The 16,695-nt window shown below is 50.8% G+C and overlaps 8 protein-coding genes across 8 annotated transcripts; 4 read left to right on the top strand and 4 right to left on the bottom strand.

Annotated features, from left to right (window-relative positions):
- The first annotated feature begins 735 nt into the window (after positions 1-735).
- Positions 736-1,608, top strand: EDD37DRAFT_445914 (G10 protein). Its single transcript, XM_062812831.1, has one exon. The coding sequence runs from the start codon at positions 907-909 to the stop codon at positions 1,369-1,371; it is 465 nt and encodes a 154-aa protein (XP_062668764.1). The 5' UTR covers positions 736-906; the 3' UTR covers positions 1,372-1,608.
- A 211-nt stretch (positions 1,609-1,819) lies between these two features.
- On the bottom strand, positions 1,820-3,503 carry EDD37DRAFT_682303 (uncharacterized protein; the record flags this gene model as incomplete). Its single annotated transcript, XM_062819795.1, has 1 exon — positions 1,820-3,503. The coding sequence occupies exon 1, from the start codon at positions 3,101-3,103 to the stop codon at positions 1,820-1,822; it is 1,284 nt and encodes a 427-aa protein (XP_062668763.1). The 5' UTR covers positions 3,104-3,503.
- Positions 3,504-3,599: 96 nt separating this feature from the next.
- EDD37DRAFT_682301 (RING-box protein 1) lies at positions 3,600-4,307 on the top strand (the record flags this gene model as incomplete). The annotated part of the gene is made up of 2 exons (XM_062819794.1): positions 3,600-4,158; positions 4,209-4,307. Exons 1-2 carry the CDS (start codon positions 3,880-3,882, stop codon positions 4,305-4,307), a joined length of 378 nt encoding a protein of 125 aa, XP_062668762.1. The 5' UTR covers positions 3,600-3,879.
- Positions 4,308-4,654: 347 nt separating this feature from the next.
- EDD37DRAFT_651065 (microsomal signal peptidase 12 kDa subunit-domain-containing protein) lies at positions 4,655-5,074 on the bottom strand (the record flags this gene model as incomplete). The annotated part of the gene is made up of 3 exons (XM_062818312.1): positions 4,655-4,852; positions 4,919-4,978; positions 5,027-5,074. The coding sequence occupies 3 exons, from the start codon at positions 5,072-5,074 to the stop codon at positions 4,655-4,657; spliced, it is 306 nt and encodes a 101-aa protein (XP_062668761.1).
- Positions 5,075-5,509: 435 nt separating this feature from the next.
- EDD37DRAFT_658315 (uncharacterized protein) lies at positions 5,510-7,077 on the bottom strand (the record flags this gene model as incomplete). Its single annotated transcript, XM_062818964.1, has 5 exons — positions 5,510-5,676; positions 5,726-5,729; positions 5,754-5,856; positions 5,881-6,730; positions 7,011-7,077. The coding sequence occupies 5 exons, from the start codon at positions 7,075-7,077 to the stop codon at positions 5,510-5,512; spliced, it is 1,191 nt and encodes a 396-aa protein (XP_062668760.1).
- Positions 7,078-7,991: 914 nt separating this feature from the next.
- On the top strand, positions 7,992-10,506 carry EDD37DRAFT_445723 (MIT family metal ion transporter). Its single transcript, XM_062812829.1, has one exon. It carries the CDS (start codon positions 8,256-8,258, stop codon positions 10,236-10,238), a length of 1,983 nt encoding a protein of 660 aa, XP_062668759.1. The 5' UTR covers positions 7,992-8,255; the 3' UTR covers positions 10,239-10,506.
- Positions 10,507-13,210: 2,704 nt separating this feature from the next.
- On the top strand, positions 13,211-14,905 carry EDD37DRAFT_566343 (1,3-beta-glucan synthase; the record flags this gene model as incomplete). The annotated part of the gene is made up of 1 exon (XM_062814094.1): positions 13,211-14,905. One exon carries the CDS (start codon positions 13,211-13,213, stop codon positions 14,903-14,905), a length of 1,695 nt encoding a protein of 564 aa, XP_062668758.1.
- Positions 14,906-15,110: 205 nt separating this feature from the next.
- EDD37DRAFT_445738 (putative methyltransferase-domain-containing protein) lies at positions 15,111-16,695 on the bottom strand. The gene has a single exon (XM_062812830.1). The coding sequence runs from the start codon at positions 16,357-16,359 to the stop codon at positions 15,316-15,318; it is 1,044 nt and encodes a 347-aa protein (XP_062668757.1). The 5' UTR covers positions 16,360-16,695; the 3' UTR covers positions 15,111-15,315.

Genomic DNA, 16,695 nt, shown 5'->3' with positions numbered 1-16,695 from the left:
CTGAATCAATGCCCATGACACCTGTTGCATGCGATGCTCTTCTTGTACCCGACTAGTCTCTCATCCGGACATCCAGTCTCTGCATGTTCGTACACAATAGTTTGCATTGAATCGATTCTACTGATTCGCTCGCAATGATTCCAAATGCTTCAAGACTGCCAAATTGGAGTCCATAAACCTGTTCACACAGTTTGACATACAACTCTCCTCTTTGCTAGCCAATTTCCCCGAAGATATCGAGCTGGTTATGCATTTCTTAAAGCAGACTTCCGTCAATTCGTGTACGGCTAGGATTGCGCATGCGCGTCAGCGGCAGCCCCGGTCTTCAGACACACAGTCAGACTCACACTTATGGACACTAGACTTTTGAGCTTCTGTCTGCAGGAACGTTTGTAGCTGCACCTTCTCGCCAGCTGTAAGCTGGTCGATTTCCTGTTGACTAACATTGATTTCGTCGTCCATGGTGATTTAGGTTGATTGTAACGGGCCGGGCACAGTTAACGAGGAATGACTGATGGTGGTAAAGAGGTATTGGAAGTTCGAAAAGTGAGCGTTGGCTGCAGGTGCTGTATATGGATTGCGCTTCATACTATATGGCGGCCAAAAAAAAGTTGACGTCCTACACTCAGGCTGGCGCGCCGCAAAGAACAAAAGGCCGCTGCTTTAAACACAAGGCTGCACATCTAGTGACATTTCTACCTGCCATGGTGCTTTCCCCGCCGCTTCGACAGAAATATTTCATTTCCCGCAGCCTCGTTTTTGAATATCACCTGCCTCCGCTGCCTGTGATATTTGATCTGAGTCCTCCCAGCCTATCCATAAGCGCCACTCCATCCGCTCTCACGGCTTCCACATAATCTCTCCTGTCGTCACAGAAACACTCCCTCGTCAGACACCGAGATCGCAATGCCACCAGTCCGATCACGCGGGTCCCGCAAGCCCCCGCCTGAAGGCTTCGAGGACATTGAAGACACACTCCTCGAATACAGCAACAAAATGCGCGACGCTCAAAACGCCTCGCACGAAGGCAAGAAGAAACACGAAACAGTCTGGCCCATCTTCCAGATCTCCCATGCCCGATCCCGCTACATCTACGACCTGTATTACACCCGCGAGGCCATTTCAAAACCCCTCTACGACTGGCTGCTCAAGAATGGCTACGCCGACGCCAGCTTGATCGCAAAGTGGAAGAAGCAAGGTTACGAGAAACTGTGCTGTCTGCGGTGCGTGCAGACGAAGGAGACAAATTTCCAGGGCACTTGTATTTGTCGGGTTCCCAAAGCCGGCCTCAAAAAGGAAGATGGCGGAGAAGGAGGTGCGGGCGTACAGTGCGTCAACTGTGGATGTCGGGGTTGCGCGAGCAGCGACTGATCTGCAAACCGGGAGTCACTTACGGTGAATGGATGGATGAACCTTTTCGCAAGCAAAAAAGCATCTGGCGTTTATGACTGAAAACGGTGGACATGATACCCCCGGCATTTTTTGTGGACTGCAGCATATATGGAGTCACGGCGTTGCACAGACAAGGAAACGTGATTCAGAGCAGATTAAACGAGTGATATGACATTACTCAATGAGCGATATGGTATTAGCATGATGTGCTGTAAGATGACTGACCTGCAGCACCACAACCTCCAGAACAAATGAAATCGACTTCAAAAATGAGCATTTCGAACAGCTTGAATATCGCGTGTTTCCAAGCCTTGACCACATCCTTTCTCACATCAGTCGTCATGTCATAAAGAACTCGCATTTTTTCAAACCAATATCCGAGATCCGTCTGTCACATGAAACTCCCGTCTCCGTGTCCTTCTAAACTTCAAACCCTAGATGTAAGATCCAATTTCAGAACACGTCGCAAATCATCTTCCAGCTGTTGAGCACTGGGCTTTGCGCGTTGCGCTTGGGCTTGATGCGGGGTGGAGTGAGCCTGTCCTTCGACTCCTGCTCCGTTTTGTGGTGCTGCGTGTGCTGTAGATTTCCGTGGTGTCGGTATAGGTGGAGTGATCGCACTGTCCGATGATAGCTCCGCATACTCCGGTTCGCTTTGGGGCCCGTAGACGTTTCTTAAGCTCGAAGAGTTAGGCCTCTTCGGAGTATGCATCGGTCCTTGTTGATACTGGTATCCCTGTTGGTGGAAATTCTGAGGCTGACCATAGCGAGTGTATTCTTGTGTATACATCGAGTTAGACCCAGAGTTCTGACGGATGTTTGGAGGGGCTGAAGGCAGAGACGTAGGCTGCTGATATGGTGCTCTAGCGTTGAAAGGATTGTTTGCATCAGGAGCCGAATTGTTGCGGTGTTCGTTGCCTTGACTATTTGATTTCATTAGAAGCTTCTTCAGGGCGTCAGTCTTCGCCTTGCGCTCATGCTCGTCCATGGTCTTGCCCCCCAACGATGTTGACCTTGTTGATTTTAGTGCGTCCATACGATCTTTGTACGGTGTCGCAAAAGAACCACCGTCTTCGCCCGGAGCCGAAGCACCATCCAATTCGAAAGGGAACATGGGTTCACCTTCCCGCGGCGCAGGGGACCTCGAAGCAGGGCTTCCAGTCGGCACCGACAGATTGCCAGAACGAGCGGCAGGACTATCACCAGTGGGTGCGACTCGCGCCTGTCGAGCAGCTGCAAAGAGAAAGTCGAGCGGCGTTGCTTCTGGCTTGCTAGGCGAGTTGTCTGCCACTTTTATTGGAGAATCTTGTGTTATTGTCGGCGCATCGTTGCCCAGCTGCGATGGCAACGAACCCGTGGCTGGTAAGGACTTTGAATAGAAGCTTGGGATCGGAAGAGCGGATGGGGCTGGTGATTGTTGAAATGTTGCTCCTGCGTATGCGGCTTGCTTGACGGGTGTCGCTTTTGCCATGTCCGGCTTACCTCGATCAGCCGAGGAAGCTTCGTGTTGTTTGTTGTGTGCCTGTGAAGACTTTCTCGGGTGTCCTTTGTTGTTATTCTTTGTCATAGCGGGTGAGGTGTTGCGCTGGTATTCGGTAAGTGCGCCGACATCTGAGGAGAAGCCGTCATGTGTGTTCGGATTATGTTGTTTCTTTGAGGACCGTCGAGGACCTCTAGCAGGCTGCTGTTGGGATGAAATGACAGTAGACATTGCAGATGTCTATGATCGGGCTTGATAAATCGGCAGCCCGTCGACCTGGGTAGAGGCAGAGAAATGCAGAACGCTAACAAACAGTATCGAGTATTGACTACAAAGAGAAGTAGACAAGATCGCAAAGAGCTGCGTGTCTATCTTGTGCATTTGCGATGAGGGAGGGTGAAGCGATTTGAATATTGTCTTCGGGTTTGTAGGATGGTAGGTGCTGTGGAAGTGTAAGTGTTCATTGTCCGAGTTTTGAGGTGCTGCAGAGGTTGAATGCTGGGACTAGAGCGAAGAAAGGAGCGTCGTCTAGTGATGTGATATGGTATGAGCTTGTAAATAGGTATTCCTGGAGAGATGGTTGTTCTGAGATAAAGGTAGGGAGCAACCTGGTGAACCGTGAGTGATGTAGTGGCGCAGGCAACGGAAGGACCAGGTGCGGGCTTGGGCTTGGACTTGGAGGAGACAACGATGGAGTCATGCCTTCCATTACTGTACATTCCCCCACGCCACCACTTCACTTGCCTCTATTCATTGCAGCCTTGTCGTGCCTTGCCTTACTACTCTGACCACTAATTTAGTCACCGGGTCACTACGTGCCCTTCTATATCACTGGCAATAGGATCCATCTCCGCTTTGCGTCCTCCTTTTCTACCTCATCTGAGCAAGTAGTCTGCCATACCTGTACCTCAATACTGGGCAGCACCGCAGCCTACCATCTGCGCTTTGTCCTCCCCGCACGGTTCGACCTCTTCACGAGACTTTAGCAATCGAGGACTATACTCAACATGGCTGACGTCGAGATGGCCGATGCTAATGCTGCGCCTGAAGAGTCCAAATCCAAAGTCGCGGTCAAGGTCCCCAAATCAGGAGCCGTGGAAGGCGGTGACAATAAGAAGAGATTCGAAGTCAAGAAGTGGAACGCCGTCGCTCTGTGGGCGTGGGATATTGTTGTCGACAACTGCGCTATCTGCCGAAACCACATCATGGACCTCTGCATCGAATGTCAAGCGAATCAAGGAGCTGCTACTACAGAAGAATGCACAGTGGCTTGGGGTATCTGCAATGTAAGAAGGCATTATCTGGACCCAATGAACTTGACTCACATCAGATACAGCACGCTTTCCACTTCCACTGCATTTCCCGATGGTTGAAGACGAGACAAGTTTGCCCTCTGGACAACCGAGACTGGGAGTTCCAGAAATACGGGCGCTAGAAGACTTGCGATGAGAAATTCCATATTCCCGGCTGTGTCTAAGGTTTGGGCAATGTTCGGCCACAAGAGCACTGGTCAAGATTCCGGCCACGAGCTTGGGCAAGCCAGATCGCATGCTTCGGTCCAATACGGCAAGACAAGTGGCGTTTGGTGGGAGAGACCGGGCAGACTCAGAACATCTCTGCAATGACCTTGAGATCGAGGAGCCTTTGGTGCGAAATGTGATGAACTTATGAGGAGAGAAGTGATGGACCTGAAAAGCATCATAACTCTGGAAAGCTGGTGCGTGAACACGATTCATAGGCATTGCAGAATCTGATAGAGCCTGAAATGAAGCAGTGACCATCCTATTTTCCTGGCGCTCCTCCTACCATGATCCCGCCTGGCGGCAACGCAGACTTTGACCCTAACCACGGCTGAGGATGCTGATTGTAGACCGGCCAGGGAGGCACAGCCAGTAGCATTGCCAACGCCGTCCCAGCTAGGCCAATCCACATGGTCAAGTAAATATCTTGTTGGATGAATCCAACTGTTAGGGCGATGAGCTAAGGGCAGGGGTGTCAGTCTGAACGCCCATCCCCTGATATCGAGCGAAGGTGTTGGAGTCTCACCGATGTAATAGTCAGAATGGCATTAGAAATTGTCTCAGCCAGGCGTTGACCGTCGAAGTCCTTCAGGTGATGTTAGCATACGACCAGGCTGATCATTCGGCGACTTACAATCTGGCCTTCGAACAGATCTTGGATCTGGCTGATGACGGCGTCCATGGTTGCGTGAATCACCAAAAAAGTCTCACTGAATTCGTAGTATATTGGGTTGGGTATGTTGGTATCTTTCTTCGGTGTACAGTCATGAAGGGTCTTCGAAGTTGTAAAGTGGTCAGTGATGTCGGTTTATGCTGTGTGTTAATTGGTGTTTGACGCGCGATGGCACGTGAAGTGTCAAGGACCGGGAAAGGACAAATTGCGCTTGAATCCTGATTAATTCAGCCTCGTCAAGAATGTATTCTCCGTCCTACATCATCACCACTACTTATTATATTTTCGAGCATGAACTGTCCTAGCTTACGATATGTGTATGCTTGGGATGATGAGAGCTATTGCTTGCCAATTTTGATTCATAAACACATTGACCTTTAGTGCGCGGCACTGGTCCGCTTTTCACGGTCGGCGATGTCGACGTGAAGTGACCCCTTCATCGAACTACGAAGTGATGTTAAGGGGTGCTATCCGCTGGCCACCATCAGCAGTCGGGACTCTGTACAACACATACGGTTTGACCCTTCTATCGATACTTGGAAAGTAATTCGGTGATCGCCAAAGCTGATTCTCTACAACATAGAGATATCCATTGGATGTCCGCATGGAGTCTGCGGGATCTGATCAGTTGCCATCTCTCTTCCCGCAAGATTGACTTACCGGTCTACCCAATTCTAGGATCCCGCACATAAGTGCTGACAGTGTTATCACGATTGTTGTAGATATTGATGGCGTTTTGCTCAGAGTTGCTCGCATAGATGTACTGGTTTGTATCTTGCATGAGGCCATCGCTTGACCCTTATTCGCCGAGATACCGAATATTGGTCTGCGCTATGATTTCGCTGGTGAGACTATTGTCGAGCAGGTATTTGCTTGCGATGCTGTACAGATACCGGCTGCCAGTTGGCGACCAGACGACTGTGTCTCCTCCGTCAAGAACCGCAATGCCGTCCGCGCCGGTCGGATCGTACGTTGTTGGGAAACCTGGGCCAGGCACGAAGTACACAGGCTCGCCCCATACTTCCTTGAAGTGCTGTCGGGTGGGTCTGACGGTCGGGGAATTGTCCAGATGACACCAGGCTTCGGTTATGCCGAGGTCAACGATGATCAGACCACTGGTGCCCATCTGCGATGAGTCGGTGTTGTATGCAACACCTTGGCCCGAGGCGGTCACGTCAGGTCGAATGTCGATGCGCACATCCTTGACGTAGGAAAGTGGGTAGGCCGCAGTGAGCAGCAATTTTGTGCGATTGATGGTGTTGGTGGCCAGGTCAATAGCTACCAGCTTTGTACCGCCAAAAACTGCAGGAGTCAAGGTTCCATGGGGAGTCGATGCTCGACCAGTATCGAGAATCCAGGAACGTTCCAATGGGTCAATGGCTAGCGATTGGACACCAATGAAATAGTTCTGGTAGTTGGCGCTGGAGACAGGATAGGTGCTGCAGTTGAGGGATCCTCCTGGGGGTGAATTGATTTGAGCGTTTGGATATGGTTTCTCGGTAGAGTTGCCAGTTAGTTCAGCGAATTGATATTGCGTGTTATTTGCATCAAGGCCGGCTGGGTAGCAGGAGAAGATGCGGTTCGAGCTGCTCACTGCAACGCCTGTCGGGAAGTCATTGTAGTAAAGGTGCACGATCTCGAGAGGAGGTTCTCGAACACCAGGGTCTTGTGTGATTTACTGAGCAGCGACACAGCTTGCGCTCACGAGCGTTGCGATTTTGCTGAGCTTCAAAATGTTGATGGTAGTACAGACAAGCAATGGAAGTCGCGCAGTGAAGGGAGCAAACGCAAGCTCATAAACGCTACCTAGACACAAATAAATCTATGAGCACCTATCGGACAGCATTTATCGTCATCGCTCAGTAGCTGTGCTTTGGCTACTTGCAGAGAAGAGCATGCTCCCGTAAGTCATGATTTCAGGACTTCAACAACGTGGTGATTTCACCCTCGGCATTTGGAAGGGCGGATGCGGTACGTTTCGAGCACCTCCAGTCATTGGAAGGAGATGGCATATCATCCGCAACGTTGCTGCAGCCTTGTTTCACTGCCGTGTAGCCATGAAGGAAACAGGTCTTGACAAGACTGTCTCTAGGCGCTGTTCAATGTATATATACTGTATACACGGCGATGTTTACCTTTGTAGTCTCACCGTGGTAGACATAGATGGGAGGAGCTTGCGTTTAGGCGAGCGGCTGTCCCACAGTGCTTGTTCTATCGGTGGTTGGGCAACACTGAGCAATGAAACCAGCAAGTATCGTGAATCAGAACGCGATTTCTACAACAACAAAGATGTCCATCTAGAGTTCGAAATCAAGGACATGTGTATGGTTGGTTGGCGTGCATACGGGGGGCTCCCCGCACACGGCCTCGGCTGTGACGCACAGGCCAGAAAGTGCCTCATTATGGCTGTGTTGAGCCTAGTAGACTTAATAGGCTTGATAGGCTATGACCAGGGAACGCAAAACACCAAACTCTGTCACCGTGCAAACCTGCATGAAAAGGGATTTTCCTTCTTCTAGGCTTTTCTCGTTCTGCAGTGACATCTCGGTACATAAGGTAACGAACCAAAATTCTCTCCTCCCCCACATCCGACCAATCCTTCTTATACCAACTCTTTCGTCGGTGCCCGACAAATTTTTCTTCTTGTCAGATCCACCCTGAGGTCAACTCGACGACAATCGTCATAAGTACTGAGATCCTTTCCTGCTGTGATTGACGATATTGCACAATTGCAACACCGGTTCGACCCCTTCGCACCTCGTTCTTCGAAGTATAGGAAGACTGTCAATACAGTCCTTCCTATCTCTACGCGCATTTCCCACCCACCCTGGCGCTCGACAGCCATTTCGACGCACAAACCTTCAAGTTGGCGGGCGTTCGAGTTTCCCTCGTCTCCTTCATCCGACCGCTGCTAGGAACCACATTCATGGTCTTCTGCGGGACGACTACTCGACCCCCGTAACTGGCCTTCCGGTATATAGTGTCATCCCTGGCCAAAAGTGGCCAGGGGAGATAATCTTACATCAATAGAAATAGAAGGGATCGATCTTCTTTGGAACATACCGAGACAATTGGCAGACAGATACCTGCCATTGCGTTGACAAAACTGGCGTAACCACGAACATCCGGTGCACTGTTCGCAGTGTAGGTGCAGCGTTGCAGAAGAAGGGATACCGTTGTTCAGGTCAAGATGTCTTCATCGGGGTCTTTGCATTCCCAGACACACAAGATGGATAGCCGTTACAGCACGCCAGTGCCTGAGTTGGATGATCACCGAGGCAGTCGGGGTATGGCTGCAGTGCAGAATAGTCTGGCTTTGCCCGCTGTGGAGTTACAGGTGCCTACTCCCAAATCGACCGAAATGAACGAACAAGACCTCTCCAAAGTCAATTCGGCTTTGCTCAACAGCCTGAACCCGGAGCAGATTTCTGTCGCTCGCGACTTCGAGCATGCCATTATCGACGATGACAAAAGCGATGCAGGAGGTGAAGCACACCCAGGACTGGGCAGACACAATTCGACCCGAGTACGACGCATGACCAATCGAGAAGGCCGTCCACGCATCACCGGCATCCCTCGACATGATCATTCGCGTGATACCTCGTCTTCTCGGTCGACCTCGCCTGCCAACTCTGTCGAAGCTTTTGCCGAACCACGTCGACGACAGCGTGCCAATACTGCAGAGAGTGTCAATTCCTCTGTCATCGAGGATTTTCGTTTCCGCAATCGCGTTGGCTCAAATGGTACGAATACCAGGCGGCCAACTCTGAGCAATGTCAGCATACCAGCGCCGCTTACCCAGCGGACCGATCGAGACTTCAATGACGATATCACTTTTCCTACGGATGATGAACCTGGCAAGACGTACAAAATCGATTTTGAAGAACTGGAAGAGTTTGTGGCTCTGAGCGCTCAAGGGAAGATCTCTGGGGATTTGATACCCCATCATGTGAAGGAGACCAATGAGTTCTGCGACCTCCGGAGGCTTGAGGACAGGAATGAACTACCTAACCCCGTTCTCAATGGTGACCAGTTCTATGAGAAGCCCTTGGCCCTTCAATACACGAACAAGACTTTACAATCGTCTTCTTCCGAGAAGCTGCACCTGAAAGGAAACGGTGGACCCGAGGAGCGATTCTTCCTGTTTACTTCCGAACTGAGTCAAGGCAAGAGTGCAACCAAGTTGGGCGATTTCGTGGATGACGGCACCACATTCAGGGATCTTTTCGAAGTCGGCCCAGACGGCGGTGTATGGTGGTTGGATGTTCTCAACCCGACCAAGGCAGAACTCGAGGTCCTCGCAAAAGCTTTCAAGATCCATCGCCTGACTCGTGAAGATATCGAAACACAAGAAGCCCGTGAAAAGGTCGAGCTTTTCAGCCAGTACTATTTCGTCTGCTTCAGATCATTCAACATGGACAGGACCCACGAGGATTTCTTGGACCCCATCCACGTCTACATTGTTGTCTGCCAAGACGGTGTCCTGAGCTTCAGCTTCCAGGAAAACCCTCATGCGCGCAATGTCCGCAAGCGTATCTCGAAGTTGGGCGACTTTTTGAGTCTCGGACCAGATTACATCTGTTACGCCATGATTGACGACATTGTCGACTCCTTTGCGCCGATTATCCGTGACGCCGAGCAGGAATCCGAGAATATTGAGGACCAAGTGTTCATTGCGCGCGAGGACGACTTTCTGGCTCTGCTGCGGCAAATCGGCGAGTGTCGCAAGCGCGTACTCAATATGATGCGGCTGCTTGGCGGCAAGGCGGACGTCATCAAGGGTTTTGCGAAGAGGTGCAACGAGCAGTACGAGATCACACCGCGTGGCGATATAGGCTTGTATCTGGGCGATATCCAGGACCACGTCGTCACCATGATGTCGAACTTGGGGCATGTGGAGAAGATGCTCTCGCGGTCGCACGCCAATTATCTCGCGCAATTGAACGTCGACAACATCCTGAAGGGCAATTCGACCAACAAGGCTCTTGCTAAGATTACTGTCGTTGCTACGATTCTTGTCCCGCTGAATCTGGTGACTGGTCTTTTCGGCATGAATGTCAACGTGCCAGGCAAGAACACTGACGGGCTTTACTGGTTCTTTGGCATTATTGGCGCCATCTTCTTGTTTGTGACCTGTTGCCTGATCGCGGCAAGAAGATTGAGAGCCATTTAAATGGAGACGAAACTGTATGGTTGTTGTTTGTTCATGTGATTATTTTTGTTTGGCCTTTTCTCAAGTTACTGTTGATTTAGTTGTTTTTGGCTATATCTCGTTGCAGTCATGTCTCCTCACGACGGGTTATGGTGTTTTCATTTGTACTATGTGAAGACGAGATCTCTTTACGCACTGGTGTTACTTGGAGAGTCGCATGGTCAAAGAATAAGTGCATTGATATTCTGACATTTACATCACGTCGAGAAGAAGACTGGAATAGAAGTCCTACCGCTTCGGTTGATAGCTTGCAGAATCGAAACGTTATCATGCAGACGGTCCCGCGCTTTAGACTCTGTAGCCATGCCCTTCTTGTGACTGGAGATAGACTGCAGCACATTACTTACATCGTGTAGCTCTATGATTCACGAAAGTGGTAGGGAGGCCTTTGACAAGGTACTTTTGATATGTTGGTGATGACTGTTTCTCCCACTTGCCGAGTCGCTGTAGCACGCCGACGTAGACATGGCCAATCAGGGATTGCGTGCGACATACACTATGTGCTGACCACCTTTTCCAAAAGCCCGATACTGGTACTGGATGCGCAGATGCACACGGCTGTGCATTTCGCTAGCCTGCATTGATCCCTAAGATGTGCTGTGTCTCCAAGGTGTGTAGCGACATTCTGAGGTGACCATTTGAGTGCCGTTGTCAAGATATCCAACATGGCAATGCATGAAATACCCAAGATATTGAGGGCATATAATTGGTCACTAGACATGAAACAGATGCAGGGCAGGGGCTATACTTATCCATGACGGCTGCAGGTGCGGCAGTCCAACCACGGAAACTTCTTGTGTACCTGCATGGGCGCGCGTGGCAAAATTGCCGTAGCGCAGTAGCGCGCAATGAGATTTCGTGGACGAAAACTGGTTGGAAAAAGGACTTCTCCTATAGCCTCTTTCGCACCTTTGTATAACGAAGGTGTTGTAATGGATGTTGTCGCGTATGGGCATAAGTTAGGGCGGTTCCGGAGACCGAGGAGAGATCGGGCGCGCCACGATCCTGGAGCCGCAAGATCTTGGACCCAAGCACTGTTTTGACGGGACGGTGTGAAGTGCACGGCTGCCGGATATAGATCTGATGGACGTGAAGGACTTCCCGAGCGCATTGGCCACGGCTTCCAGACCTAGGCTATAGTGAGCCAGAATCCAGACTGTTCGAAATTCGCAGCCCAAAGATCCGATGAAAGAAGAGGCTGTGCAAGTGGAACAAGCTCGCCAGATGCTGGATCCGGGTGGTTCACTATCATCCTTAGACTTCAGATAGTATACTGTGCTACGTTGAAAATGTGGGAAGAGGAGAATTTCCTCGCCAAACAGCTCCCGACACGGCGTTCTCCAGGAAAAGATGTTCAAGATCACAGGTTGACAGTGCTCCAAAGTGATGGCGTGGAACAGATACCCGAGACATGGAGGGGAATACAAGACCTCTCTTCCACATGGATCGGCATGATTGATAGTCGCTTTGGCCCGCACATGGCGAATCACGATACACGAATTGATATGGACGTGGTCTTGGTTTTTCCTTTCCATGGTTGTCCGAGAATAATGAGACTCCCTTTTAATCAGGAGACTTGCGGTGTGTTATGGCCATCTCTTATAGGGGTTGACCCGCGGGTATAGTAATCTCCAACGGTGGAAACCCCGGCCTATCGGATTAGCGTGAACGCCCCAAGGCTTGATTCGCAGGTACGAAATCAACACGGTCCATGAGAGTTGAGACGCGTGGTATGGTTGAGGCAACACCGAAGGAAAGAAACTATTGTCGATGTCGGTCAACAACGGTCTGATGGAAGCCAGCTTGGGCGCAAGAGGACATGGGAACGGAAGTTCATGTTCGACACGAGCGGTTGACGGACTCGGTATCCTCCTCTTATTGCCTCCCTGAGGCCATCCTAAAGCAGATGTAGACATGATTGGCGAGAACAGAGGCGCAGTGCATGCAGGGATAGATCATAGATGAGTGATGTCCGGACCAGGCAACGATAAACAATGGTTGTAGGCATGGGATGATTTCTTGTTTGATCAGCGCCCGGCTGCATCATCTTCCAAACCAGACTCAGTCGTAGCATGCATCATAGTCTGTAAAAGATAGACCGGGTGGCGTGAATTATGTTTAGTACCCAGATGGTTCAGGATTTTCGTGGGTGCGTAGGAAGAGGTACAGAACGGAGTAGTTACTACTGCAAGTCAAGATGGAGAGGATCGCAGGCCCGCAGAGTTATGCGTAAAGTGGCTTGTTATTAGGCGCGGACAAGGCAAACTCAAAAATAAAGGACCCAAAAAAGCAGGACTGGGAACTAAACTGCGCTGCAGCTGCGCGTTTCCTTCAATCTGCCAAACAGCACCCGCACCCGCAGTTGTTTGTGTGATGTTTTCATTTCTCATCTCGCCTTCTCCCTCCCCTGACTAGCATAACACCAACAGTGATCACAATCCCTTTATTTTCTGTATACACGTCTACGGTCTGACACTGTCACTCCTCAAACGTGGTTAGGACTCATTGTTGGTATGCGCATCAAGCCCTCTCCGTCATCTCAGGACTCTTTCGATCAGCAACCCCCGGTTCCAACGCCAAAGAGCCCACTCTCTCGCTTCTCTCCTGGGCTCACCTAATTCACCGCAGAAAACCTGCTTTTGCAACCACATCAACAGCTCCTCCTTGTGCAACACTTCAACCATCACTGTACACGATCGTTGTACTCCTCGACGCGCTTCCGTTCTCGATAGCATTGTCAACACCTTGGAATCTGTCTTTGTTTGGTGCTGCAACCGTTTACTCCGTTGGGCGGCTTTGTTATTGACTGCCCGCATTTCCAATCGCGAGCCAAACAACAGATCTCCCCATGTTATCCTGATCCGCCACGAACATCAACGACCGCAATAATCTAAGTCAAAGTGGCCGCAGCTACTGTGACTGTCTCGCCAGTCATGGCCAATCCGTACGGTACCTTGAACGCTGTCGCGAAACACGCTGACCCTTCCAGTTTTACCTCAGCATGGCGCTCCTTTTGGCATACAATGACCTCCTACGACCGACACGCTTCCCACGATTCTCCCTACAGAACAGGACAACATGTGCCCGTTAGCCAAAGCCGCCATGCTCCCTTGACCTCGGTCGCAACAAGTGCCGCCGAATCACACCAAGATCTTTCAGTCACCTACCAAGATGAATCCAAACGAGGTTCTATTTCCTCATCACAACTGGCAGGATCTCCCGCCAGACCGTACTCTCCGGGCATGCGTTCAATGTCGTCGCCAAAAGTTCCCAACGTGGAAGAGGTGATATCTCCTGGTGAGATACAGATGCAGAACTTTGCTGATGGTGCTCCACCTCCACCTCCGCCAGCACATTCATGGAAGAAAATCGATCGATGGGCAGAATTGAACTACGAAGAACTCTGGGATCAACTTGGTGGAGCATGCACACAGAATGATATCAACGAGCTAGAACACGAACTTGACATGACATTACCCCAGGACGTACGCGAATCCCTAAGCATCCACGATGGCCAAGAACGCGGTGGCCGACCTACAGGCATCCTCTTCGGATGCATGTTACTGGACTGCGAAGAAATTGTACAAGAGTGGAAGAACTGGAAAATCGTCAACGAAGAATATTTGAGTGGTGGTAAAAGCAAATCCTACAGCTCGAAAGGTCAGAGTAACGGCTCTGCTTCGTCGTCCAGCCAATCCCAAAACAACAATCGTTTCTGGAGGCAAGACCTCCTGGACAGACAAGAGTCACAGCCACCCAAAGCCATTCAGAAAGCATATGCTCACCCTAGTTGGATTCCTCTTGCCAGAGACTGGGGTGGCAACAACATTGCAGTTGACCTTGCTCCTGGTCCTATGGGCAAATGGGGCCAAGTCATTCTATTTGGACGCGATTATGACTGCAAATACGTGGTTGCGCGATCATGGGCTCACTTCTTAGCTACCGTGGCCGACGACCTAAGCACTGAGAAGGTCCATGTGGATGAAGACACTGGAGAATTAAAATTGAAGGAGTTCAAGACTGAAACTGTCGAACCACCTTACATGGACATTCTTCGCTGGCGTGCGGATCAGAGATATGGACGACGAGGACCCAAGCGGAGACCGCAGCCTGCTGGTCTGAACACGAACGTAGTCCAACAAAATGGACGACACTCACCATATAGCAGCCCGGCTATGGGCACGGAGGACCGTGGTCGATCACCACAGAGATTCTCCCGAGGACCTACAGGCAGCCCAAGACACGCGGTTGGAAGCCCACTGGCTCGTGTACAGGAGGAAATTGCGCAGCCACAACCCGTACGACCAGGCGGCGATGTTGTGCGAGATTTCGCCCAAGTTATCGAGAATTCGAATGAGGGCAAAAAGCGGGAGAAGCTTGTGGAAGCCCCAACACCAATTGAGACCAAAATTGCCAGCATTTCCAGAGACGGTGACAAGCTCGTCGACGCACCAACGCCAGCTTCGTTAAGGAGTGTGGATTCGGACTTCGCTCCAAAACGGATCAGCAGAATATTGACAGCAGGCAACCAGCCCAAAGATTTGCCCTCGCAAGCGCAACCCAGGGACGAAGTGAAGGGTTTGGGGGTGGATGGGATTGAGGAGGAAATGAAGACGGTGACAATTTAAATCATTCTTCAACATGTTAACAACATTGACCGGCTGGTACGACTCATGGACTCCTGGATATGGTGCGTCTGGTCACGAGTGGGAGTTTTTGCCTGTAACATGGTTTGCAGGTTTGTTTTTGGGGAGAGGCTACATGCAACACAAATGCAAGAGCGCGGCGTCTTATCAGCGAAACAACCTACCTGTACCCATTCTTCTGGAGTCATGACAGTCATAAAAACCTGTAATGCAACGGGAAAGAGTGGCATGCTGTAGTGGGTACGCAGTATACATTGAAAACGCGACCTGGGGACACAATCTGTTTCGACCAAGCAAGGCAGATCAGAGATGCCGACAGGAAACAGAAAAGCTCAAATCAAATTCTTGTTCTCGTGTTCAAGATACTGCTCCTCTTTGTATTACTACGGCAGTCATGATTCTTCGTCAAGTATGATACAGAAATTATTCCGCCCACCTCCCGGGTTGATTTCCTTCTTCGCAAACACGATCTGTCCACCACTCTTGAGCCAGTTGGCTCGCTTGTCCAGGTCGTATCGCCACAGGCTGTAATGCAATTTGCGCGTAGTTTTCGTGTGGAGATGCGTGTATCCCAGTGAGCCCATGATCAGAATGAGATGTTCTGGCGTCAAGTACCGCGAATTATGTAGTGTGGGGGCCGGCAAGACCAGAAACAGACATGGTAGGAGCTGCATCGGCTGCGTAGATCCATCCATAGTCGCCGGGACGTCTGGATGAGATTGGGAGAAGAAGGCAGTTGTCCGTTTGAGCATGGCGCCTCGTCCACACGCGTCAGGCACGTAATTCAACACGAGACTTAGACTAAGTACGTCGTAGCCCCGTCGGCCCTGCCAGATTCCTTTGCCGTTGGGGTCGTCGGGGACAGCGAACGCCATGAAGTCCGCTTCCTCGATACCAGGGCCCGAGGAGCGCAGGTCGATTCGGCGCACGGTTGTGACATCGGGTATGTTCAGCGCGTTGGTCGTGCTCAGGGCGCCGACTTCCAGGATGCGGAGCGGAGTGACCGGCGCATTTGCAGTGTTGGTGCTACTAGAGCTGGACGTCGACGTCTTGCGTGCGTCGATCTCGGACCTCAACCAGTGGACGAGCACGCGTGAGGAGTCGCCGCCGCGGGTGGCGCTCTGGCCGACTGTGCTGGCGAGTTGATAGGATTCTAGGCCTCCTGTTGCTGAGAGTTGGGAATCAAGTTCGTTGATGAGGGATGTGTCGTTGGTAAGTCGTGCGGCAGCAAGGCGCTTTTGGAGAACGTGGTGGGTGCGTATTAGGGTACGGGTGTGTTTGGAGGATATTGACGGATGAGACGTGGTGGTCGTGCTAGTGCTGGAGGAGAGGAGTGGTGGACGGCCAGATTTGAGAGACTTCGACTTGGGTTTACCGAGCCCTAGAAATGCCTTGGACTTGCTGGATGATTTGGACTTGTTGGATGTTTGAACCATTCTGAGGGCACACTAGACCGGTGTATAGGTCAAGAGATAAACGTGCAGTGTTGTCCTCGGTACTTTATGTTCCTGACCGTGGGTTGGAAGAGTCGGTGTATGACAGAAGTGCAGTTTTTATTCATAGTGTTTTTCCCTCAGCTTTTCCAGTGCAGTGCTTTCATATCGTAATAGACATGTTGACTTCTCTGACCAAGCCTCATTGACAAACGGACTGGATTCCGATGACATTGACGCTAGGCGTCACGACGTCTTGCGTTGATGCCAATTAATTCCTGACTGAGGTCAGGCTAGTGAGGCGTACATCACATGCTTATAAGCGTTGAGGTGTTAGTA

Source organism: Exophiala viscosa, assembly GCF_022695815.1.
Source record: "Exophiala viscosa unplaced genomic scaffold EDD37scaffold_7, whole genome shotgun sequence".
Classification (NCBI taxonomy): Eukaryota; Fungi; Ascomycota; class Eurotiomycetes; order Chaetothyriales; family Herpotrichiellaceae; genus Exophiala; species Exophiala viscosa.
The sequence above is the reverse complement of the archived record's forward strand: the minus strand, read 5'-3'. Positions and strand labels throughout refer to the sequence as shown.

Coding starts and splice junctions, on each gene's coding strand:
- EDD37DRAFT_445914 (XM_062812831.1), top strand. CDS start 907: ATGCCACCAGTCCGATCACGCGGGTCCCGCAAGCCCCCGCCTGAAGGC.
- EDD37DRAFT_445723 (XM_062812829.1), top strand. CDS start 8,256: ATGTCTTCATCGGGGTCTTTGCATTCCCAGACACACAAGATGGATAGC.
- EDD37DRAFT_445738 (XM_062812830.1), bottom strand. CDS start 16,359: ATGGTTCAAACATCCAACAAGTCCAAATCATCCAGCAAGTCCAAGGCA.